Consider the following 26,289-nt stretch of genomic DNA (forward strand, 5'->3'; position numbering starts at 1 on the left):
TCACGAAAATTATTAAGTATAATGTTACAATGAAGGAGCGAAGTTAAAATAGTTGTTCAAATCACGGCCAAACTGTACACAAGACTAAAAAAAGACTCTTCTTGGTCGAATGCTTGTAGTTCTTGTATGTTCCGTTTGTAGGTGTGAGGGGCAAGGATCCTACTTGCCCTACGTAATGGGAAAAGTGTTAATGTTGGGCCGTGCGCAATGGTCAGGTTAAAGCCTAACGGTTCGCTGTCAGGTAGTTTGGAATGACGTGGATTTGGGTATAATCTTTGTCACATACCCCCCTCCTTAGATTGTTTTTGATCCTCCAAAATTAACGTTTCTTCAAGATTGTTTTATGGATGCTAATTGGTTCAAAGTGTACTTTCTTTTTATTTGTCTTGATCCTTTATGGCCAGGTAGCTTGAAGTTGTCGGTCTGCCGGTCTTTTAGTGGTGTGTTGAATGGCCTCTTCTTTATCTGTTGCTTGGGTCTCCGTATTCTTGAAACTAAAATCTTCTTTTTCTTCTTTCAATTGTTTTATGGTATCCAATATCGCTACCTGCTGCACCAGAACTTTATTTTGTATAATTTCATATGGTTTCCAGATGCTTTTTCCAAAGGCAATTCAGGAGTTTTGGTTGGAACAATGGTGCTAATACTGAGGATTACTTTCGGGTAGATTTCGTCCTGAGAAATAAGTTTTCAAACGATTACCATAGATTTTCTTAATAACACTATCAATCAGAATCTCGTAATATGGAGTTTTAACTTGGTGAATTCTATATGGTCCTAACCATTCAGTGTCCAACTTATCCTTCTTATGATCATTATGAATAAGGACATAATCTCCATCTTTAGACACAGTGTGAATTCGAACTATCTCTCGTTTCTGGTCTCGGCGGTATCTCTTTTTATTTCTCTTCAAGGTATCTCTCGCAATTTCTAAATATTTATTTAATTGTTCCTGCCAAAGCGAAAACATGTCGTTATAGCTTAAACCCGTAGTTCTGGCTATCGCGGAGGGTAAGTTAGCTTTCCTTCCGAAAGTTAATTCAAATGGCGAGAAGCATGTGGCTTCGTGAATCGAAGTATTATATCCTAAACAAATAAAATTCAAAACTTCATCCCATTCTCTATTGTTATCGCGTAAACTAGTTCGTATCACATCTTTCACCACGGCATGTGTTCTTTCGAAAGATCCGTTGGATCGGGGGTGGAAGGATGTGGTTTTCACGAAATTCTGTCCTTGATCCGTCAAATTGCTTTTGGTGCTGAGAAAATATAAATGTAGTGTTCCAAAAGAGCGTTAATAATCTCTCTGTCTGTTGGGTCTTCAAAGGTACTAATATTTAATATTTCATCAGTTCGTCGTGAATCGAAAGTATGAATTGATTTCCTCGTTTTGTTTTCGTCATCGGTCTAATGATGTCCATTGCTATTTTAGCGTTTGTTTGCAGAGGTGTGCCTGAAATGATTGGGACTTCCTTGGGTCGAATTCGCGTTAGTTTTTTCTTTTGATATATGTATTTTCGACTAATCGCCGGGAGACGCAATCGCGAAGAAACACGTCAACGGGAGTCGTAAATTCCCGTTACGATTATAATAATCGACGCCGCGAATAGATCGATCTCCTGATTTCCGTTGAGATAATAGGGTGGTTGACGTGGTATAACGCTGCGATCAACAGGATTATAAAATTTATATTTCCAACACTTAAGACGTACACTAATGAGTATGTATAAGTTAAGTAAGTGATTCATTTAAGGAGAGTAACCCGGTGATGACATGTTGACTATTTTAACATTGAAGAATAAATGAAGTTCGTTCTTACGTGATTACGGAGGAAATCTCGGAGTGGGTGTGTCTTTTGAACTAAGGACGTGGATTCGTTGTCCACACTTTTCGTTAGGACAGCGAGGGCAACGATCCGCGATGCCCATTGGTTATAGTCAATATTAATAAGTGAAGATTGGAGGAGGAAGCCTCCTACCGACGTGGTTCGGGGGTGACCTTGTGCGTGGGAAAACCCGGCTTTTCCGTTAGACACCCATCCGCTTTCTCCGTAATTTGTAAGAACGCGCAATAAACCTGAGGACTGTTTTAAATACCAGTTATGAACCGAAATTACTTGCAGGATTAAAGATTCCTGCAAGCTAATTCGTTTTATGGTGGCGTCAACGTGTTAAGTAAAAAGGAGGTATAGGGTGTTGTTATACGAATTTATACGATTCACGAAACCGTTTAGTGTTTAATAGATGAATATTAACCCACAAAAATTTTCGTACACTGCGTACGAAGGTTGCTTTTGTTAACATAAAATGCTACGAAATTTAATTGGGAAGTTAATGCATTCTGTTATATATAAAGACGATTGAGCGGTGTCTCGTTGTTTCATTATTCTATTACGATATATAATAGTAACTGTGAAATGCAATAATTAAGAAAGTTATTATACTATGTAATAATTGTAAGAACAATTATACAGTATTGGATATTAACAGTAATTGTAGTCAACTGAAGAACAGCGTGGCGAGTGGAAAATACGTACTCGGTAACCTGCCTAAACTAAATTCGATGGTGGCAAGGTAGCTTTGGCGTAGATCACATTGGCGGTTAGGTAGCTTTGGGAAAACGAACCCCATTCGGAACCTCATGGGCATTTGTACCGCATGTAGTTAGTAAACACATCCGCTTTACAAGATGAGGTTTTATCACAGGGTTCCGATAAATATTATTCGTAATAAAACAATTACAGAGCACGACATTTCACTGAAACAGAGATCCATATCGTTCCTATGCGTGGTGTGTTTACTACTTTTGATTATTTGTTATTCTTTATCTGAACAATATCGAACGTGCGAAAATTAAATTTTCGCTGTCAATGAATCAAGAAGATGTGTAGTGGATTGTGTGAGGATCAATAATATAGAATAACGAGAAATGGCTGCTACAACCCGTCAAATGTATTTAGAATAAATTAAATAAGTATGAATAAATATAAATACCGTCGAGAGACGCTCGTACAAACCTATTCGCAAAGATAGAGTATGATCACTCGCGGATAACTCGATAACTCGTATACTCCATTAATTGCAGATAATAACTCAGACTATAACTCGAACTATAATTCGGATAATGACTCGGATAATAACTGACTCGTTCGCGATCGCGTCCGTCTATTTATACTGCTCGGGGCGGGGGGGCGGGGGTCGGAAAATTTGAATTCGTCTTAGATCGACGGTTGCCCATAACGGTGACTTTGTTTTGTCCGGAGTTTATGTATCGTTATGTTTCGTGTGTCAAGACGGTGTCCGTGTTCCGAGGCATAACAACATGAGTCGCTCTCGATCCGCATCGTCCTATGACTCATGTGCCGCTACATCACCCCCCCCCCCCGCCGGTGATAACATTATTATTCGGTCGTATTCGAAAAAAAATTATTTACACTATTTTTCTTGCTCATCACTATTTTAAAATTAAACACATACAATACATCCTGTCCCCGAAAGCTGCCTGAAACCAATCGGGAAAACGGACTCTTCGCCCAGACCGCCTAACGGACCCATTCCTGGTGTTTTCTTCCATCGATTATTATTATTTGCACTGCTTTCGTCGCGGGCGTTCGTTTGCCCTACCGGAATAAGTACGTTACGAGTTTCGGCGGTTTTCTTCTCTAAGTCGTCAGGTAATATAAACGCGGGTTTCAATCGGTCTATATAAACCGTTACGTCGCGATTATTTATTTTAATAATATAATTTTTTTCATCCCTTTTTACAACTTTAAACGGCCCGTCGTATCGCGGCTGTAAAGGACCTCCTATCGCGTCATGGCGCAAGAAAACATAATGCGATGATTCTAGATCTTTAAAAACGAACATTTTCTTCCTGCCATGACCCGTAACCGGGTATAGCCCGACTTCCTCCATCCGTTCTTTTAGCAGGTTCGCAAGTTCCGAATTGGCCCGCTGATTGGTTCCTAAAAAGATTTCCACCGGCAATCGTATGCCGGTGCCATAGATCATTTCGGCTGCCGTTACGTTAAGGTCTTCCTTTATCGCGGTTCTGATACCTAGCAAAACGATCGGCAGAATTTCGACACAGTTGCTCGTGTCATGACACTTGATCGCCGCTTTCAGTTGTCTATATAGGCGTGTGGCGGATCGGTATCAACAGGACGCCGACAGGTCGAGGCATCAACGCGGCGCAACACCTCCCGGGCGATCCGCGGGTACCAACCGCCAACACTAGAGGGCTACGACAACAACGAGTCTGTCTGTCTAACTCGCTAGCGGTCGAATATATGAGCGATTGATATAAATACCGCACCTAGCGAGACTCCCTCTACGTCTAAGGCAGGGACTACCGGATATAGCCTTACTGACGAGTCCACCGGTAGTCCCGGGACGAAACGCAAACACTCACACTCTCTTTTCATTCGCCTCATTGGTGACCACCGACAACGAACACGCACCTTTGGAGAAGGAGTCAGGAAAGGAGCCAACCACCGACGACGACCAAGCCAGGAAGTGATGTAGACATTGCAATAGTTCATGGGCATCACCTCCAGCAGCACGTCAGAGGAGGCGACAACCACCTCGTCCCCACGACGATCAGCCTTCCATCATCGACGACGAGCCATTCCCTCTAACTTGTATCGCGCTATATAGCTTTGGGGTCACGCTATAGCGCTAGGGGGAGGCTGTGTGGCGGATCGGTATCAACAGGACGCCGACAGGTCGAGGCATCAACGCGGCGCAACACCTCCCGGGCGATCCGCGGGTACCAACCGCCAACACTAGAGGGCTACGACGACAACGAGTCTGTCTGTATAACTCGCTAGCGGTCGAATATACGAGCGATTGATATAAATACCGCACCTAGCGAGACTCCCTCTACGTCTAAGGCAGGGACTACCGGGCACAGCCTTACTGACGAGTCCACCGGTAGTCCCGGGACGAAACGCACAACTCTCTCTCTCTTTCCATCCGCCTCAGGCGCTCTACCATCCCGTTAGACGCGGCATGATAGGCCATCGTGCGTAAGTGCTTGACGCTGAGCAACCGGCATAACTCCTCAAACAGTCGCGATTCAAATTGGCGTCCTTGGTCGGCCGTGATTTTTAAAGATACGTCGAAACAAGATGGTCGCCACAAGGTCGAATCCCTCCGTCCTTTTTGGGTACGATGTGCAAGGATGGAAGCCACGGGCTTCGCGATAGCTGCATCACGCCTTGCTCATTATGACTTCGAATTCCGCTTTCGCCAGCTTGAGTTGATCGGGTAGCGAGGCGGCGTGGTTTGGCGTGAACGGGGGTTCCAGGTGTCGTGCTAATATGATGTTGCACACTATGCCGTAGAGGACTTCTCCGGAAAACAGGTGGTCTTGTTAGATCAGGGAATTCCGCCAGCAGTTTGTGGTACGGCGAATCTCTGTCGATGGTTTTAATGCTACGTCGGCCATGGCGGCGAATTCCCTTGTCGACAGTTGCGTAGTCGTGTCCAGGAGCCGTTTGTTTCGTGGGCCTACGAGCAACCCGTAATGGCTGAGGAAATCGACACCAGTGATAGGCGTTTGCACATCGGCCATTACAAAACGCCACTTGAAAGCTCGACGTAATGATAGATCGAGGGACACGGTGATAGTCCCATACGTCGCAATCCGCGTTCCGTTACCCGCGAACAGTTCATAGTCTCTTTTGTTCGCGGGTCCGCGTACTTTGTTGCGTGGATAAACACGTGTGTCGACACCAGTGTCCACTAAAAACGAAATGTTCGTCCGTTTGTCCCTGATGAAGATGCGGCGGGTTCCCAAGCCGTCGACGTTCGCCGCGTTTACGGACGGCTGGTCCCGTTTCCCTGTTTCCAATTGCATGGGGACCGACATTTTTGCGCGCGATTCCGGAATGTCTGATGGTAATAGCACAGGCCGGAGTCGTACGTTCTTACTCGCGAACTCGATCTACTTCGACTTTTCGATCTCGATCGCCGACGCGGACGATGATTGATACTCATCGCACTCACCTGAGCCTTCAGTTGCTTCATCTGATCTCTTAACGTGTTGGAAATAGCGAACCATGCTTCCTTCGATGCTTCGCTTTGCGCTGAAGGGTCGGTAATTGTTGTTGTGCATGGAGTATAGTGTTGATCGTCTCTGAATTCTTCCGCAATCAGATCCGCTGATCGCGTTAATTTTTCTGGGTTGGAGTCGTCGACTGCGGCCAGAATGCGCCTGATGCGGGCGGATAGTCGATTTCTCCACAGCGACAGGATGAAATCATCCGGCGCGGAGAGGCTGGCGAGTTTTCTCTATCGCCCATCTCTTCGCTTTCCACCAACTTCTTTACTCTAGCGCTATCGGTGTCTGTTAAAATGCGAATGAGTTCGGCTTTTAATTTCGCGTACCGTCCGGTGGCTGGAAAATCCGTTAGGATTTGCTGCAGCAGCTGACTATTGAGACACTTTATCTTGTCGGACGTGATGTCTGCCGCGTCGAGTTGCGTCTCTAGTAAGGCGAACCAAACGGTTATGTTCGTAGGTTGCAGTGGAGGCATAGTGATCGCTACACTATCCATGGTTTTAATTTCCTCGTTAGCGTTTGCCATGCTTCGTTTCAACTCACGTCGGGTGTTACCAATTGTAGTAGATTGTGTAAGAATCAGTAATATAGAATAACGAGAAATGGCTGCTGCAACCCGTCAAATATATTTAGATTAAATTAAATACATATGAATAAATATAAATACCGTCGAGAGACAAACGTATTCGCAAAGATAGAGTATGATCGCTCGCGGATAACTCGATAACTCGTATACTCCGTTAATCGCAGATAATAACTCGGACAATAACTCGTGTGTTAATTCGAACGACAACTCGGATAATCACTCGGATAATAACTAACTCGCTCGCGATCGCATTCGCTTATTTATACTGGTCGGGGGGAGTCGGAAAATTTGAATTTGTCTTCATCCGAAAGTTGCATGTAGCGGCGACATTACTTTGCACGGAGTTTGTTTATCATTACGTTTTTGCGTCAAGGCTGAGTCAATGTCTTGAGGCAAAACAACAGCATGAGCCTTTGACTCCTGTGCCAAATATATACAATTTTTTAATTCTATTGTGGCGGATGAAAAGAGAGGTTGCGTTTCGTCCCGGGACTACTGGTGGACTCGTCAGTAAGGCTATGCCCGGTAGTCCCTGCCTTAGGCGTAGAGGGAGTCTCGCTAGGTGCGGTATTTGTATCAATCGCTCGTATATTCGACCGCTAGCAAGTTAGACAGACTCGTTGTCGTCGTAGCCCTCTAGTGTTGGCGGTTGGTACCAGCGGATCGCCCGGGAGGTGTTGCGCCGCGTTGATGCCTCGACCTGTCTGCGTCCTATTGATACCGATCCGCCACACTATGTATTTTAATAATAAAACGACTGCTTAATCAAGAATGATTTCAAAATTACTTCGTTAAAACAGCAGAAAGGTATTACTACTTCTGATTTCCATATTTAAAGAATTTCTACCTCTGCAAATTACATTAAACAACAAAAATTTTTACCTCCGTTCCATTTTCTTTATCTTATTACCATTTTATTGGTCTCTGCTGTACGGTAGCTGACTTCAAAAGAAAACCTCATCGGAGGATTTCTAAATTATTGACAGTACTCTTTACCGCGGAGCTCTTAATGCAACCTCGAAGTCGGCGCGGCGTCAAGCTGAGTTGCAGCCAGTTGTTTTACAAAAATTCTCCGGTTTTTACCGTCTGCCGCTCTTCTTCATCGTTTATTTTCAACGTCAGAGAAGGGTAATAAGTTTAGGAAGTCTCAGGATTCAGGCTGCTTCCGTTGAATCCAGTCGATTCAGACGTTGCGTTACAGAATCGTACGTAATTATTATAAGATTGTCTAGTTTCGCTGTAAAAAACCTGTGTTAATTGCACACTAGACATAAAAGTCGGTCAATACAACTTCGTGTTTTATATCAACTATTATTTTCTAATTGTGAAGTTGTTTATTCATTTGTATAAAATTGCGATCTGAAATAATGCATCTATTTATGGATCAATTTTGTGAGAAATTTTTCATGTGAATGTATGTACGTACGTGTTGAAGTATATTGGAATGCTCATTAAATTGCGATCCTTTTTTTGTCCACGAACATTAAACTAATTATTTTATTGTTAACAAAATTTAATTTTTAACTACAAAACTTAATAAATAATTTCACGGATTTCAATTAAATTTCTACGTATTCTATCATCATTATTTAATTGACTTCTATCTTCTACTTGTTAAATAATACGTATCTCGAAATTTTACGATATATCGAAGATTGTGAGGTATGTGCTGAGATTTTTCACTCATTGACAGTTTTGTTGCCAGAGGATTTATCAGCCTGCCAGCGTTCCATGATCAGATCTTTCTAGAAAACTCTTATCGCTCTCCACCGTCCGAGCCCGAGTGTCCCCAAGTCATCGGCGGCGCGGCGCGTGGAACGGCAGAGAGCGTTGATCCTTTTGATCTCCTTGTTGACAGTCGGCATCTCGAAACTAGAGCTAACATCCACGAATTAGAACCGCAACGGTCCTTCAAAGTATCGGCATTCAAAGCCGCTATCGAGGTCGGTCCTAAACCACGATGACAGATTTATGGTTTCGGCTTGGAGACGGATTCGGCACCGCGCGATGCGCCGATCTTGACATTGTGACATCAACCACATCTTAATCTACACCAGAGATAAGATATCGCCCCCCGAGCTTCGGACTCTTTTGCACACGTCACCACCTTATCATCATAACCTACACCGAGCCTATGACACGCCTTAATCCATATTAAAGATAAGACATCGACCCCCGACCTTTGGACTCTTTTGCACATCATCCCCAAACCAAAACTTATATAAGCCGAGACTTCAGCCAGCTCGGGCAGTTCTTGTTCAGCCTTTCTCTCTGATGCAGCATCATTCTACCTCTGTGAAACCATTGTATTTATAATAAAGTTCGATAAAAGGAAGTTGATAATTGGGTTACGACTCAACCTTCTTTTCTTTTATAATCTAAGTCTCAAGTTTACGTGACATCATCTCTAGAAGAGTCGACGCTAACATATTGTTATTTCCATTCCCTTTTATTTCTGTTCCTATTATTTATCACTCTAAGGTTTCCTCAAATAAACTAATAATTTTATAAACTCAAATACCATTTTAAAAACTATAATATGTCATTAACACAGGTATTAAAAATGGCAATATGCTGAAACGCATAACATATTATGGAGCTATACAAAAAATTAATTCTATTGCCTTTATATCGCTCACCAGACATTTTTTATTGTTCCTCAAAATCCTATAGTGACAGAGGAGTAAAGTTATCGATTATTCTCGCCCTTCCCTTTATGTATCGAACATAAAGAGATTTTTCTGCTCCAGTTGCTCCATGGAAACTATAAATTCATTGGATTCAGACACAATGAAATTAAAATTTACGAAGCTTCAAATGGTCTCGGCAGTAGAGAATATGTGATATGATATAGCTTTCCGAATTTAAATAAAAACTTAATTTAAAAATAGAAGTATAATCTGGTTCGTTACAACTACTACTTTGAATAAAAACAGCACAAAATATAAACATCCTGATCAAAGCAATGGTAATAAAGCCAAACACAAAGACTAGAATAAGAATATAATAAAACCCTTTTAAACGCTTTCGAAGAACAATGTCTTTCCATCCTGAATTCCATGAAAATTTTTTTTTATTTATTAAAATTTACAATCAATTTTCGCATTGAAAATTTTCAGTAATTTTTTCTGGCGTGGCGCAGTGACTTATTATAGATAAGTATAATTTGTAAGTAAGTATTATAAATAAGTAAATATTACTTAATTTAAATAACTAATTGAATCTAGCGTTTAGGTCTAGCGGGTAGAGTCTCCTCAGCCTGCGGATCTGGTCCGATGTATCGAGTAGTCCAGTGATTAGGTGGTTTCGGTGTTTGTTGATTCTTTTGCTATATCTGTCGCTATATTTTGCTATTTCCTCTTTGACTGTGGGTATCTTGAGGTCGCGATGTATTGTTTCGTTGGTAACATACCAAGGTGCACCTATTAAGGATCTTAGCGTTTTCGATTGGAAGCGTTGAAGTATTTCAACGTTGGGATTACTTGCTGTTCCCCATAGTTGGATTCCGTAGGTCCAGACAGGTTTTATTACGGTCTTGTAGAGGGTAATTTTATTCTGTATGTTTAGTTTGGAGCGACGGCCCGTGAGCCAATAGAATTTTTTTAGTTTGTCCTTTAGTTGCTTCGTTTTATCTGAGATGTGATTTTTCCTGTCCAGGGTCATGCCCAGGTATCTGACTGAGTCCTTGCTAGGAATTGTTGTATTGTTGATGGTGACCTGGGTGCAAGTTTGTTTTCGGAGCGTGAAGGATACATGTGAGGATTTTTTTTCATTAATTTTGAAACCCCATTTATGAAACCACTTTTCCATAGAGCCGAGACATCGCTGGAGAGTGGATGAAGCAATTACCAGGTCTGCGGGGGTCTGAGGACACTACCTTGGGATATGCCAGATTCTATTGGGAATGGTGTGAAGTGGCGTCTAAGCATTTAACCATGAATTATCTATTGGTTAGGTAGGACTTTAGGATGGAGTAGTAGGGGTGTGGTAGGATTTTTTTAAGTTCGTATAGTAGCCCTTCATGCCATACTTTGTCCAATGCCTATTGAATGTCTAGGAATACCGCTGAGCAATATCTTTTCTTTTCAAGGGTTTGGCTGATCATGTGGGTTATGCGATGGATTTGCTCTACTGTCGAATGTTGTTTCCGAAAGCCGAATTGGTGATCTGGGAGTGTTTTTAAATCATCTAGGAGTGGAAGGAGTCGATTCGTTAGCATCTTCTCGAATAGTTTAGACAGTGTAGGTAAAAGACTGATTGGATAATAGGAGCTAGTTTCATATATTGGGTTTCCGGGTTTAGGGATGAGGCTAATCAGTGTGATTTTCCAGGCCTTAGGAAAGTATTCAAGGCGAAGAATAGCGTTAAAAATCGATGTCAAGAGTGCAATCCTTTTTATGGGAAGTTCCTTGATTGCTTTATTGCCCATTAGGTCGTGCCCTGCTGCTTTCTTGGGATTTAGGCGACTGATTGATTCTATAATCTCTGCAGAACTGAAGGGTTCAATAGGAGGAGACATTTGGAAGGGAGAGTGCAGGTATTCAGTAATGTCCGCGGCAGCATTGGAAGAATGGGCTTTAAATACTTTAGACAAGTATTTAGCAAACAGTTTGGCTTTTTCTATAGGGCTACGCGCCCATCCACTTTGCGGACGGCGAATTGGAGGGATTATTTGCGGGGGGCGCGTGAGTTTCCCGGAGGCCTTCCATAGTGAGTAGTTGGAGTCAGCTATGGGGGACAAATTAGCGAGATATTTATGAAAACAGTCATTTTTTGTAATTTTTTATGATTTTGGTTAGCTTTCTAGTTGCGTTGTTTAGTTTGCGTTTGTCATCCGGTGTTCTATGGGTCTGCCATACTCTTCTTAGTCTACGTTTTTCTGCTATTTTTTTAAATATGTTGTTACGTTATTGTTTGATTTGTTTTGGTTGTGTTGCCGTTAATTTTTGAATTTAGATTAAATGGTAGCGTTGTCTGATGTTTAATGCGAGTGGCAATTAAACTCCACGTTTCGGCTAACCTGCTACGCGCAGGAGTACTGGCACGGGAGAGAATCAAAGTTGGTGAAAATAAATGTTTGCTTAATCCCATTATATTATTAGACAAATATTTTCCACTACAAATGATTATTCTAATTCTAATTGGGTATTGACAGAATTGTCGTTGAGATTTCGAATACTCGAAGTTACAATCGTTGGCGATACGTTTTCACTCTTATTAATTACAAGATTTTAATTTAATTAATTTTCAATAATTTACAAATTTACAAATACAAACACGTCGATTAACAAAACTGACAAGAACTAGGAACTAATGAAACAAAGAACTAAAGGACTAAAGAACTTAAGAACTAAGAGCAAAAAAACTAAGAGCTAAAAGAACTAAGAGCTGAAAAACTAAGGAACTAAAGAATTGAAAGGCAAAGAAACAGAGAAATTAAGAGCTAAAGGAATTGAGAAGTAATCGCTATGAACAAAGAAATTACTTGCCAAAAATTGGGGAACTGATCGCCAAGAACCAAGGAATTAATCACCAGGAACTGAGGAACTAATCACACAAAACTGAGGAATTAACTACTCTGAACTAAGGAATTATCTCTGTATCTTCTATGTCGCTACGCTTATTTATAATTAGGTCTACCGTGGAGGGGTCGTCATGTGACGGGTTATTCCGTGGGGGTTGTGAGGTTCGAATTTGGTTTATATACAAATTGTTAAAATTTATTTAAATTTCAAATTGGAACGCTCACTCGCGCTATTGGTAGTTTTAGCCTACGTCATGGCGCGTGCGCAGCGCGGGACGTGACAATGTAATGGGGATATTCACGTTTGCTGATAGACGTCTTAGTAGGCGTGGAGGAGCGGATAGCGTTTATTATGCTCATGTTTAAGTATTCCGTGGCTGCTTCGATTTCTTCATTAGTTTTTAGTGAAGTTAAGACTGAAGTTGAGTGATTAAAGACTTCTCTAAAGGGCGCCAGTTGGTGAATTGGTTATGAATAAAGCCTTTAGATATATTCTCTATAATAGTTGATATGACAGTTGCTATCACGGGGGAATGATCAGAAGAGAGATCAGCCGAGGAGTTGATTTGGACGTATCTTGGCGAGATATTTTTAGTTATGAAGACGTCAAGAAGGTCCGGTACTTTGTTAGCGTCAGTGGGCCAGTATGTGGGTTCGTATGCGGTGAGGTAGTTGAGATTGTTGGTTATTATGCTGTTTAAGAGATTTTTGCCTCTTACTGTGACCAGTCTGAGGTCCCACTGTGTATGTTTGGCGTTATGGTCTCCTCCAGCTATGAATCTACTACCCAGGGTGTCAAGGAAGTTATCAAAGTCTTCTTGGGCGATGAAGTGTCTGGGAGGGCAGTATACTGCTGAAGTATACTACTAGTGAAGTGGTCATGGCAGTCTTCTATTGCTACGTTTGTTGCTTAGAAGTAGTCTTTCTGGAATGATTTGATTATGATTCCGGTGCCGCCGTGGGCCTTTGCGCTGGGATGTTGGGTATGGTAGAAATTATAACCATTTATTTTCAGATAGTTTTTGTCGGTGAAGTGGGTTTCCGATACTAGCATTACGTCGATTTGCTGCTGTTTAAGGAACAGTTCTTGTTCAAATTTGTGTTGAGCTAGACCGTTGGCATTCCAAAGAGGTATGCGTCTTGGTTTTATTTTGCATCGGGACGTATTAATTTATCCATGATGAGCGTTAGTAGCAATAGCAAATTATTTATTTGCTTCGATTGTTTCTCTATTAGCTTTTCAAGCCTAGAGACGTTGTCTGTGTTAGGTGAATTGGGGACACTATTTTGAGAATGGTCCCTGCATGTTACGTCGCGCAACACTACTTAGACCAGGCCACACACCGCGGGCCAGACGGGAACCAGATGTTCGCTGATCCTTGCTTAATTTCCTGAATATTCTTAATATTCTTAATATTCTTAAGGACCCATCATAAATACCAGTAATTTGCTAGCTAAGGTCCTTCAGACCCTGTCAGAACAAACATCTGTTTTCCGAATCATTTCTAAAGACCATTGTCTACTACGGCTTGACAAGGGAAAGTTAGTTTTTCTCACGTACGATGCAACTTTCCTCCTACTAACCACTTTCTATCGAAGGCGGCTAAGACCCTTCCTAGTCCACCAACCTTCGTTTAATCAATTAACGACGAAGCCTATTTCCCTCACTCTCTTAACCAAAATCGTCACCAACATATCCGATGGTCCCGTGAGCTAGACACGCCCATCCTTAGCTTTCCTCCGCCACAACACCGTCACCGAACACCACTGATTTTCCATCCTTCGAACGGTCTACATCCTTTGACCGGGTACATACCCGTAGATCAGTCACTCACTTATCTTACAGATACGCACCAGCGTAACTATCTTCTTTACAAAGTTGTTGGAATAAACGGTGATACAACTTACTATACAGTGTTAAATTCATTGAACCACCTCTGTTATCTAAATCGAAACAGGGGAACGACTATTTCGCGGCGTCGATTAATAGAATCGTAGCCTCTCGCTAACGCGTTTTCCTCGCGACCGCGTCTCGCCGTGAACGGTCGTAACATAATTTGATCTCAGTAGTTATAATGAAAAGCAGAATGTAGTCATTGATATAAATGAAGTCTTTAGAAGAAAAATAGTACATGTGATAAAACCTTTAATTTGAGAAAATTAAGTTTAACAGAAGCAATGCAAACATCAGTAGGATTTCAAACATTAAAATATATTGTTATACATACTACGAAACATAATTAAAAATTCACTGTATAAATATATGTCGGGTTTACATTAGAATTAGGGTTAGGGACGAGAAAGGAATCTTCGTTTGGATTACACATTGTCCTTATGCAATAGAGAGGACATTGACTAGTGCAAATACGATTATTATAGAATTTGACAAGTAACCGTGGTAATTAGATACTCTAGAAACTAATGACAATGATCCTAGGTTCAATAACGAATTCGCGGTCAACGGGATGATAGATGTACATGCTCATAAAATCTAAGTCGGACTCTTTCTTAAAACATGGAATATCCACCGAGAGTACAGACACTAAGTAACTCCCTAATACGACCTCACGAGAGAATGATTTTCCGTCGCGATGATGATGCAGAGGAAAACTATGATGGAGTGTGTCTAAGGACACGAGATCATCGGATTCGTGGAAACATTCCAACGGTTTCTGTCCCGTGGCACGCCATACGCAGACCCTATTCTGCGGGTATGATGGTTACCAGATACCGACGCATCTCCACAGTACATGTTCAGCTACCCTGATGGCCGTTATAAACACTAATATCTAGTTACCTAAAATCCTTCAACAGATAAACAGTCTTTGTCCCAGTTACAGGAAGACAGGAGAGACCTATTTTTCCACGAACGACGTCTCCCACTAGCAACCCTCCCTCAAGGGCGGCTAGCATCCTTTTCTAACTACCGATATGAAGATTGGCCAATTAGCAGCAACGTCAATTTCCCTTACTTTCCGAACGTAGGATATCCCCGACGAATCCGATGATCTCGTGCCCTTAGGCACACCCCATCATAGTTTTCCTCTGAGGTATCACCGGGGCGGAAAGTCATTCTCTCTTGCGATCTTATCGACAAAAGATTAACGCCTTACGGTCAGTGGATATTAACAAAGAATCCGACTTAGATTTTTTTTGCGAGTGCGTACGACTACCGTCCCGTTGTCCGCGGATTCGTTATCGAACCTAAGACCATTGTCACTAGCGTCGCGAGTGTGTGATCATTGTGAGTTTGTGTCAACTCTGTAACATTTTTGTGTGTGTCAATAAAAATAACTTCAGTGCAAAAAAAATGGATAGCTTCAGTGAGGAATCCTTACCTGTCCCAAGCTCCCGCCACGAGGACGACTCGGGCCCAGATTCGGACTTTGACTCGACAAGTATAATATCGTACAATTCATCTAATTATACGCGTTGTTGGGTTAATCCCTTGACTACGTAATAAAATGACGAAGAATTCAGGACGAACGACTTCAATTTGCTGTACTTACTACTATACTGATCAGAATTTACTGTGTTTCTCGTAGTGGGTAGAAAAAATTTATACTTTGAACATTTTATAAGAAATGATTGTTAGTTGTATTGCGAATGATGATATTCAAGTGTGGCATTTATTTCGTACGAATCGGAAGGTCTCTATTACTAAAAGTGACTATTTATGTATACAAATTTCACATCAAAGTATTACATCTGAGATGTCCGTGTTGTCTGTGATAATTGAGCTGCTGGCTGTAGATGTCGCTGATGGGGTACTGCTTGAAAAATCGGACTCCGGTCGCCGGGATTTGAATCCGGGTCCCGAACATTCGTAACGTAAGGCGCTAACCACTGCGCTGCCATCGTCCGACAGAAATTAGTGTCGAGTGGCGATATTTGTTGTCGAGTGCCGCCACACATCAAAGTATATATCAAAAACACTTTCTTCTCAAATCGCTGGAACGATTGCAATTAAACTGCGAGTACTTTATCGATAGTGTTAAATAAATAGAGCGAACAGTTATCTTATTAATTTTTGTTTTACATTGTTATTTTTATGGATATAGAGAATTAATATGGAACAAAAGCGCGGGTAAACGGCGAGAGTAATTATGACCCTCTTAAGGCCTGTAAACAGCATACCGCTGATAAATGGTTGTGCTGTGGGTCCCTAGGAGTGTGATAGTCAGGGACAGGGGAGACTTCGGTCTCGTCTGCTTAAGTCGCACTCCTACCTCCCCGTGGTACCGCCGGTAACATGAACGCCGCGTTGGCGTGGGGAATGATCCCCCGGACGCGGCGTCCATAGCTAAACGGAGTGCGGCGGCGAAGGAGCGGAAGACTATGTGAAATTAAATGAATAACAAATCGGCTTACCAATCTAACGATTATACCGCTTCTCGGTCCCGGAAGCGCTGTGGCGGATTTATTCGCTTTGGAGGGGACCATAGGTAATGACGTGCCAAGGCCCCCGGATATGATTCCTAAGATCATGGCTCCTTTGATGGGAGTCTAGATTGCTTGTCCGGTCTGTGAGAAAAGGCACGTTCACATTTTCTTCATAACGCTATCATATCTGGACAGGCACCTTGGTCAACATCGCACGGATGCTCGCATCCAGTGGGGATGTTTATATTGCGAAAGGAGTTTCTCAAAGCTCCATGGGACAAAGTGCCACATTCCAAAGTGTAGTGGCACTAGTCAAAGAAAAGAAGGAGCGTATAAATGCGAAGCTTGCCCTATGAGCTTCGGGACTCAGAGAGGACTATCCATCCACGAACGGCATGCGCACCCTGCCGTAAGAAACGAGAAAAGAAGGGGAACGAACCCCCAAACACAAGGAAATGGACTGTTGAAGACGCAACTCTCCTGAAGGAGTTCGATGAAATCTATAAGGACTTCAAATACCCTAATATCGAGATAAGTAAAATCTTCACTAGCAGGACAGCAGAACAAATAAAGAACAAGAGAAAGAAACTAAAGATAGCTAGTGAGGATACCAGCCTTCAGGAGGTTGCCGAGGTGTCAGAGGGAGAGTGCGATCCCGTTAACTCAGGCAATGCGTGGACGTGCGAAGAGCCTGAAATTAGCGGGGAAATATTTAATGAGGAGTCTACCCGTCAGTGGAGACTCCAACTAGAAAAAGAAGTAGAGGAACTAACTGATGTAACCCCGCCGTTAAAGGAGGTTAGCGCTCGGTTAACAGAAATTTGGGCTGTTGAGGTGTAAACAGAGAAAACACGTGGATAAATTGTAAGGCAGAAAATATATTTAAATAGAAGTGTAATAAGTAAGAATACAATTTGAGCTGGTCCAGATCCGCACGCTAGCTGTGTTACCCAATAACTGAAAAACCCCGAAGCCAACGTCGCCTGTCTACCGTTTATGGCCTGACTTCATCGCAGTCTTTTGTCTATGCGCTGTCGATGGCTTCAGTGTTTGAGAAAACTGAAAAGACCAGATGTAGAGTTTTCTTAGAACCGGTAACCACTTCAACATGGGCAAATAATAAAAAAAATAGAGAAGCCCTTATTATTAAGTTAAATGAATTTATTTACACATCTCTATATTGAGCAATAGAGAAAGAGAAAGGCAGGAATGATGAAAGAAATAAAACGGCAAAGCAACAAATTAAGGGAAATAAAAAGAATAATAATTATTGCTATAGAAACAAAGCAAAGATACTTCTACGCACGTTGCAAGGGGTTGTTTAAAGAATGTCCTAAGAAGTTGGCCGACGTTGTTGTTAACAACGATCGTGCATACCTGGAACCAGCCAGTCAATCAGCAAAGGCAATAGAAGTGAAGAGGCTCTATGAAGATCTGTGGGGTCGTGCAGGACCATTCAATTCCCCAATCCCAGGAAATAGTGCCTCTGAGCTGATAATAAGTGAATTGTTTCCGTCGACAACCGCTGAGGACGTGAGTGAGAAACTTAACAAGATGAGGAAGAAGGCTGCGGCAGGACCAGATGGATTTCAAAAAGAGCACTTAATGATATCTGGCAATATTGACAAAATTTTTTTAATATTCTATTCTATAGTTCCTATTTTCCGACCGTATGGAAGGAAAATAGGACTAAGTTAATACCAAATGAACCTAGCAGCCAGGTTGGGAATTGGAGACCTATAACAATAGACCCCATTCTCGGCCGACTTTTCTTCTCCATCCTCGACGGAAGGATGAGAAGAGATATTGTGCTAAACTTAAGGCAGAAAGGTTTTACATCACAAAATGGATGTAAAATTAATATAGATTTATTTAACGCTGCCTTAAGTCACAGTAAGAGAAATAACGGGGGGATATTCACAATTGTGGATATCTCCAAAGTGTTCGACACAATACTCTATTCGGCGTTAAAACCATGCCTGGCAAGGAAGGGTGTGCCGGCCCCTATAATCAATTTAATCGAATGCATGTACAAAGAGGCAAGACCAAAATAAAAACTAAAGATAATATAGGGGTCTAGATCAAGATCCTTAGAGGAGTCAAGCAGGGTGACCCTCTCTCGCCGCTGCTATTTAATCTATGTCTAGAGTCGCTGCTGGAAATAATAGAGGAGCAAACCAGTGGCATTAATGTCAGTCATGGGAGAAAATTACCAATCCTGGCTTTCGCTGACGACATTCTTACTTGGTGAAGATAAGAGGGAGGCACAATGCCAAATGGATATACTTCATGAATACCTGAAGGGCCTAGGAATGAATATATCAGGAGAGAAGAGCCAAACGTTCCAGGTGATTGCGAAAAAGGACACCAGATTCGTAAAGGTATCACGGATTAGGCTCGAAAACATAAACATACCAACCGTTGACCCAGATGAGGCCTTCGGGTATATAGACGCCAAACTATGGCCTTGTAAGGGTATCCATTGTGGCATCATAGTATCTGAAATTTTGAGCGTGGTCAGAAGAGTTAGAAAGCCCCCTCTGAAACTAATCCAGAAAATTGAATTAATAACGAAGTACATCTTCCCTCGATGTATTTAACATCTGCTTATAAATCCACCAAGCGATAGTGTATTAAAACTGTTGGACAAAGAAGTCATGGAAGAAATAAAGGCCATATTACACCTAGTGCCTTCGACAGCCACGGGTTCCTTCTACACTCCAAAAGCTAATGGAGGATTAGGGTTAGCGAGGTTCGAACACATTATCAACCTCGGTACCCTAGAAAGCGATTTATATTAAGAACTCAGTCGACCCAGCGGCCTCTAGCCTGATTAATGAAGAAAGTGACAGGAAACTAAAGAAAATAGCGAACTCCCCCAGGATCAATTGTCCGGCCACTTCTGAGGACATTGAGAACGCCAGGAGGAGGCTCAAGTAAGTCTCGTGGTCGGCGTTACCGTCCGCTACGAGAACAAGGATTACCTCCTAAAGGCAGAGAAAGAAAAGGTCGACAAGTACTTCCCATGTCCAAATTACCTCAAGGAAAAGTATAATGTCGACGATGGAGAGATTTTGCCCGTGGTCTTGGGCAATAGAGGGGCAATAACGCCTAATATAGAAGGAAATTTAAAATATATGGGGATCACTGATAAAGAAATCAAGACTATAGTGATGAAAGTCTTAAGAAGTTCCATCGAGATGTGTAATATATTTTTTAGATGGGTGACAGTACGTTCGCAAGTTTTCGGATCCCGTACGTTCGCGCATTTAAAGAACATCGCCTTCTTATCGAAAAACAAACTCAAGAGAGATTGGTTTTAGGTTAGGTTATTTTCGAGCGAGCGCAGCGATCGAGCAACGTGTAAACGTGTGTCACGTACCAATGGTGTGGACCGTAGGGACTTTGAAATATTCGCATCAGCCCTAGGAGCCAAAGACTTTTTTCGAATTGTTTTCTTAAGTAACGTCACAAGGTAACGATATTTTTACATAAATCGTTCTATTTCGGAGAAATACAGTAGAATGTAACGTTCATTTGATCGCTAAGAATGATTGAAAAAAATCTTTCTCTTCAGCCGCTATTTAAGACTCAGTTGAGAAATGGCACGAACCAGGGGAATCCGTCTGTTCAATTAAAACAAGCATTGTGAGGAGTTGACGCAATGTGATTTCTGTCCAGTGCTCTGTCAACGTGAATCAATTGAAAAAAGACACAAAAGCACGGGTAAACGTCGGGAGTAACTATGACTCTCCTAAGGGGTGGGTATGGGTTCTCAGGACGTAGGACCACGTCCTGGGAAACCCCGATGAATCTGATATTATCCTATAGTCGGGTGGTGGCTGGTCGGCTCCTCTGGCACCCGCCAGTTTGCCGATCCGGTGAGGAGAATTTCGGAGAAGTTGGTGGACGTATATCTGCGAAGACCACTCAACTCACCTTCTCGTGGGGCAGGGTGCGAAAGAGTGAGTGACACCAGGATGGAAACTTTCGTGGACGACTTGGTGACAGACACTTATATACAATGATGGAGTTAGATAATAAAAAGAAGTTTACGGTGCATGTGAGGGAGACTTCTGCACGACGCAGTTATGGGTAGACAAGAGGGCCCCACTGCGTCGTCATCTCACGACCACGGCCGTTCGGGAGTGGACCCTTAGGCCCCCGGATATGTTTCTGCGCATGGTGCGGCGGAGAGCAACAGAATGGAGGCTGCGGAGGAATTTCAAAGAAGAATGACAAGGGGTTCGCATAAAACTGCAGACAGGTCGGAGAGTGTGCTTTTCGTTCCGGCCATGGTAGCTGATGCCATGTCATCGATGGCAGGAGGATTATGGGCGAGAACCAAGTCCGACGACGAAGAATCGGTAGCTTCGTCCGCGCCGCGCTCATCGATGGTTTCGACGGCGTCCAGGGGAAAGAAGAGGAGGACGATGATCACAACACCAGACGTGCCTGAGGAACTGGCAATCCAAATAAGGACGAGCTCGGCCGCGGACGTCAGCGCCGGGCTAACTATGCACGTCTCTGAAATCATGCGGGTTGCGACGTCATCGTCCAACCTCAAGGGGACGTACATAAAAGCCCTCAAGGACGCGGCGAGTTACATCACCACCGCGGGGAAGAACGAATTCCCCGAGGAGGACGGGACCAGCGCGCGGCAGTGACACCGGAGCCACGAGGTTCGTGGAAGCAGCAAGGCTGTCCGCGCTAGAGGAGGAAAACGCAGCCCTTCGCCAAGAACTGTCTAGAAGGGCTGCTTGCGCTCACGAGTGCCCGCGATGCACTGGTCCGGCGTCCGAGTCCGGCCGTCCTCCGTGGGAGGGTAAGAGCGACAGGGCACGCATCGATGCCCTAGAGAGGATAGCCAAAGAGATGGGACCCTCCATAATAAGGACCATCGAGGAGCGATTCGGGGGCCGACGACGACGCACCTCCGAAGCCCGCCGGAGCACGGTCCGCTCCGCCACTCGCCGTGTCACCCAAACAGCGTCGCTCCCGAGGGAGCAGGAGGGAGGCGAGTGGAAAGTGGTAGAAGCAAAGAAGAAAAGGATGAGAAAGAAGCAGAAGAAGACAGCCGCCGCTGGAGGAGAGACGGCGAGGAAAGGGGCGACTGTGGCTCCACCGATGAGAGGAGGCCAGCAGCAACCCCAGTCGAGGACGACAGGCGCGCCGACACAGCGCCGCCGCAACGAATAAAGGACCGCCGCAGGCACCCAAGACGGCCACGCTCCCTGGCGCACCCCGAACATCCGCGGTAACTCTAACGCTGAACGAGGGAGCAAGGATGTCGTATGCCGAAGAGTTCGAAGCAGCCAGAGCGAAGGTCCCGCTCTCGGAGCTCGGTGTGGAGTCCGTCGAAATGAAGAAGGCAATGACAGGCGCCATCATCATCAGGGTCCCTGGAGACAGGGACAGGGGAAAGGCGTCGCTGTTGGCGAGGAATCTGGTCGAAGCGCTAGACCCGACGGTGGTGAGAGTTGCCACGCCAACCAGGATGGCGGAACTTCGAGTGACCGGGATAGACATCTCGGACAAGAAGGAGGAACTACTGCAAGCACTGGCCTCGGCGGCAGGACGTGGCTGCGCGGAGGTGCACGTCGGAGAGATCGGCGCCACCAGAGGCGGCCTCGCGTCGGCATGGATCAAGTGCCCGGTGGCGGGAGCCCGAAAACTAGCCAGGCAGGGAAAATAGCCCTGGGCTGGTCAACTGCGAGGATCACAGCCATCCCGAAGCGGCTACTGCAGTGCTTCAGGTGCCTGGAGCTGGGGTACGTATGAGCAACATGCGTGTCCAGCGAGGATCGAGGGCACCTGTGTTACAGGTGCGGCGTAAGCGGACATAGCGCCAGAGGCTGTCCCGCCTCCGCTCCCAAGTGCCCCCTGTGAGAGTCGCTCGGGGCGCCCGCCAAGCACAGGATGATCGGAGCGGCCTGCGCCCCCCCCGCCCCCGAAAGTCAAGAGGAGGAGACCCATCCGCGTGCCAGCTGCGGAAAAGGACCCCAGGGAGCACCGCCAAAGCAGCAGCGGCAGATGGTCGGGACGAGGCCTTGAAGGTGACCGAGTAGTTCAAGCGCCTCCTTCAATGTAATCTCGAGGAGGGCGCAAGATCTACTCTTCCAGACCATCCGGGAGATGGTCGCCCTTGCGGCGGTGGCCGAGCTGTATCGCGTTCCCGACGCTCCCAACTGGGTCGGAGACCTGGATGGATCCACGGCCATAACGTGGACGCCAGCCTTGGGTGCTGCCGGCGTCCTGCTCGACCGTGGCAGCGGCTTCGTCGCGGTCGAGTGGATTGGAGTAAGGGTGATAGCGGTCTACGTTTCCCCCAACATCGGCCTGGCTGTGTTCGGGGACTTCTTGGACCGGGTCGGCGAGTGCGTCGGAAGGTGTCTTCCCCGCCAAGTGCTCGTCCTCGGGGATTTCAACGCCCACTCGACACAATGGAGAAATCGCAGAACCAACTCTTGGGGAAGGATGCTCACCGATTGGGCAGCGGGCCTCGGGCTCCTACTGGCAAACAGGGGCTCGGCGAGCACCTGCGTGGCGTGGAGAGGGTCCTCCGTAGTCGACGTCACGCGGACTACCTCGGAGCTATTCAGGCGGATCCACGACTGGAGAGTGGCCGAGGGGGTGGTAACTCTACCCGACCACCTCTATATACTGACGGAGGTGGCCCCGAGGCCACATAGGCAGACAACGCCCAAAGACGAGGAGAGAACCGTTCCCGCCCACCACCGAGATGGCGTCTCAAGGAGAGGGATAAGGAGATGATACGAGCGGCGGCCATCGTTTCCGCCTGGAGCTGGGACGCCCGACGGACAACCACGCCGGGAAGCGTCGACGAGGAGGCGGAAGACCTCCGAAGATACATGAGCGCGGCGTGCGACGCCTCGATGCCGCGCTCCGTTCCAGGTGGCATACGCGACTGCGGAGTGTACTAGTGGACTCCGGAGATCGCGGAGATGCGAGCGAGCTGTGTTCGGGCCCGCAGAAGATTCCTGAGGGCTCGTCGTCGTAGGCTGACACGCGACGAAGAGGAGATCTCCAGCCGCTACGACGCGTACAGAGAGTCGAGACGCACTCTCCAGTGTGAAATCAAGATCGCGAAAGCTCGGTCCTGGACGGAGCTGATCGAAACAGTCGAATCCGATCCGTGGGGCGGCCTTACAAAATAGCGACGAAGAGGTTCGAATCTCCCCCCCCCCCCCGCTGATCGCGAACACGGATCCGGTGTTGCTGGTCAACGTCATCGGGACTCTGTTCCCACCGGAAGACAGGAACACAAGGTAATCAGTGCCATCCTCCTCCGACGACGACGAGGCGGGGACGACGACGATAACGCCGACGGAGTGGAGCGAAGAGCTGCGAGTCACCGAAGAGGAGCACTTCGAAGCGACAAAAAGGATGGCATCCCAGGCCGAGTTTGGGCCGAGCCAATCGACACCATGGCTCCCCGCCTACGACATCTCTTTACCAGATGTCTAAAGGAGATCGTCTACCCCTGGACATGGCGGACGGTGACATTGGTCTTATTGCGGAAAGAAGGTCGTCCGCTGAACTCTCCGTCCGCGTACAGGCCGGTGTGTCATCTAGACGAGGTGGGCAAGCTATTTGAGAGGATAATTGCCACCCGTCTGGAGGCCCATATGTCGAAGCGAGTGCCTGGGTGGCACGATAGTCAATATGACTTTCAACGAGGCTGCTCGACGGTAGACGCAGTGAAACGAATGAGGTTCATGGCAGAGGCCATAGTTTCCCCTAGAAGGGGTGGGGTTGGCAGACTCCTTAGACGTTACGAACGGCTTCAACGCCATAATCTGGAACGGGATAGTGGAGGCTCTGGAACACTTTGGCGTGCAGTCCTATCTCGTTCGTGCCATTCGGGCATATCTGAGCAACAGATGGGTAGCGTACGCCGGCAAGAATAGTGAAGAGAAGAGGCCGGTCAAACGTGGTGTTCCGCAGGGTTCAGTGTTGGGACCCATCCTGTGGATAACGGCCTATGACTCGATCCTTCGATGCCCCATTCCCCCAGGCACAGGCATGGTGTGTTACGCCGACGATACCTTGGTCCAGGCCGGGGGACGTTGGTGGAACGAGGCTCTGAGCCTCACCGAGGCCGCCGTGGCATGCGCAGTACGCGCCATCTAGAGGCTTGGCTTGAGCGTGTCGCCAGCCGCCTGTTTCTCTTCCTTTCCCTTATTGTCCTTTTCCGTTCTTACACTTTTTCCTCTATTTCCATTACTCCCCTTTGTTCCGACGTCCTCCAACTTTCTTTTTCCTTTCCCCTGTTTCTTGCTGCGTCGAACCTCGGTGTCTATTTCGAACAACGATTCTATTTACGGATTCGTCTTCTCTCTTTCTTTCTTCTTGCTTCAGTTTCTGTCCGTTCGTAGTTTCCGTCTCTTCGTCTTCGCCGCTCCGTCCCCTCTTCTCTTTTTCACTCGTTCCTTTCACGTCGTCTCGTGTAATGCACTCCTGTAGGAAATTACAAGTGAAAACGTTTCGTTAGCAGCGACTATTTTCAGGCGCCGCTTTTTTGCCTCTGTTGCCTCGCCTTCTTTTTCCTGTTCGCAGCGCGTAAATCGTAAGCGAACTCGTTAACTTCGTACGATATTTATCAAGGTAGCCTGGCCCGAAATAATGGAATCCCATTGTTTATTTACGAGCGTATTATCCCCCCCCCCGTATACCAATTGTCTCGCGTCGAAACCGTTTCTTTCGGCCCATCAATCCATCTCAGCAGCTCGAATATATACCTACGTTAATTCGTTCGTCGTGGCCATCTTTCTTTCACTCCGGCTTTCTTTTCACTAGAAGACAATGTTCTTCCATCGGAAGTCACCGCTTGAGGTGTTGCCGTCTGTTTCAGATCGAGCAGACTCCCCACCACAAAGTCTGCTCCTAATGAAATTCATTTCGCCCCGAAAAACTCTGAAAGATTACTCGACGGAATAAATTCTCATTACCTTTGTTCAGCGTGAAACGTCGGTTTCAGGTTCCATCTCCGATTCCATAACGTTCAGCGTACAGGTTATCGAGTTTTTCACGTAACTCGTTGATTTGATCAAGCCAGGTGGATTCATAGGACGTTCCGAACATTTATAATCGTCCTTCGACCGAAACTACCGCTTTGAACGAGCCAGTCTAACGTGTTTAATATTTTCCCACGTTAATATCCTTCAAATCTATGTCGAGAAGAACATGAATCTTTTGAGTCACATATCACGCACATAATCGCAATGTCACGCAATTAATTCTCCGCCGTCTTTGCTATGCTTGTTAAGGTATAGAGAGGATTCGGAAATACAAATAGTTTACTTTATTCACACACAACAGCTATACATATACAATATATTACACTCTGAAGACCTCGATAAAATTCTTGCACGCACGTTTGTTGTCAGCCGATTCCTTTAGATTCTTCCAACAGTTTCCAGCCGCCTTTTGTCTCAATTCAGATCTGGACGCCCTCTGATGCTTACACACATATTCACATGTACAGTGTAAATGTATCATCTACCTAACAATGCTTTCCTTTCTTTCGTAAACGTAAATGACCTACTTCTTCTTATATCCTCAAGGAATAATGTTCGCTTTCAATAACCGGAAGGAAAATATCGAGGTGATAACGAGCGGCCTACGCAATTTGTTCGAGGTGTTATTCGTAAGCACATCGTATTACAAACGTTCCAAATTCTGGCAAAAACTGTGTCGATTACAAGTTTCT

The 26,289-nt window shown here is 45.1% G+C and overlaps 1 protein-coding gene across 1 annotated transcript; it reads left to right on the plus strand.

Annotated features, from left to right (window-relative positions):
• Positions 1-21,843: 21,843 nt before the first annotated feature.
• LOC117213895 lies at positions 21,844-22,251 on the plus strand. The gene has a single exon (XM_033459580.1). The coding sequence runs from the start codon at positions 21,844-21,846 to the stop codon at positions 22,249-22,251; it is 408 nt and encodes a 135-aa protein (XP_033315471.1).
• The last annotated feature ends 4,038 nt before the right edge of the window (positions 22,252-26,289 follow it).

This window comes from Bombus bifarius, unplaced genomic scaffold, assembly GCF_011952205.1.
Source record: "Bombus bifarius isolate JDL3187 unplaced genomic scaffold, Bbif_JDL3187 scf7180000009144, whole genome shotgun sequence".
NCBI classification, from domain to species: Eukaryota; Metazoa; Arthropoda; class Insecta; order Hymenoptera; family Apidae; genus Bombus; species Bombus bifarius.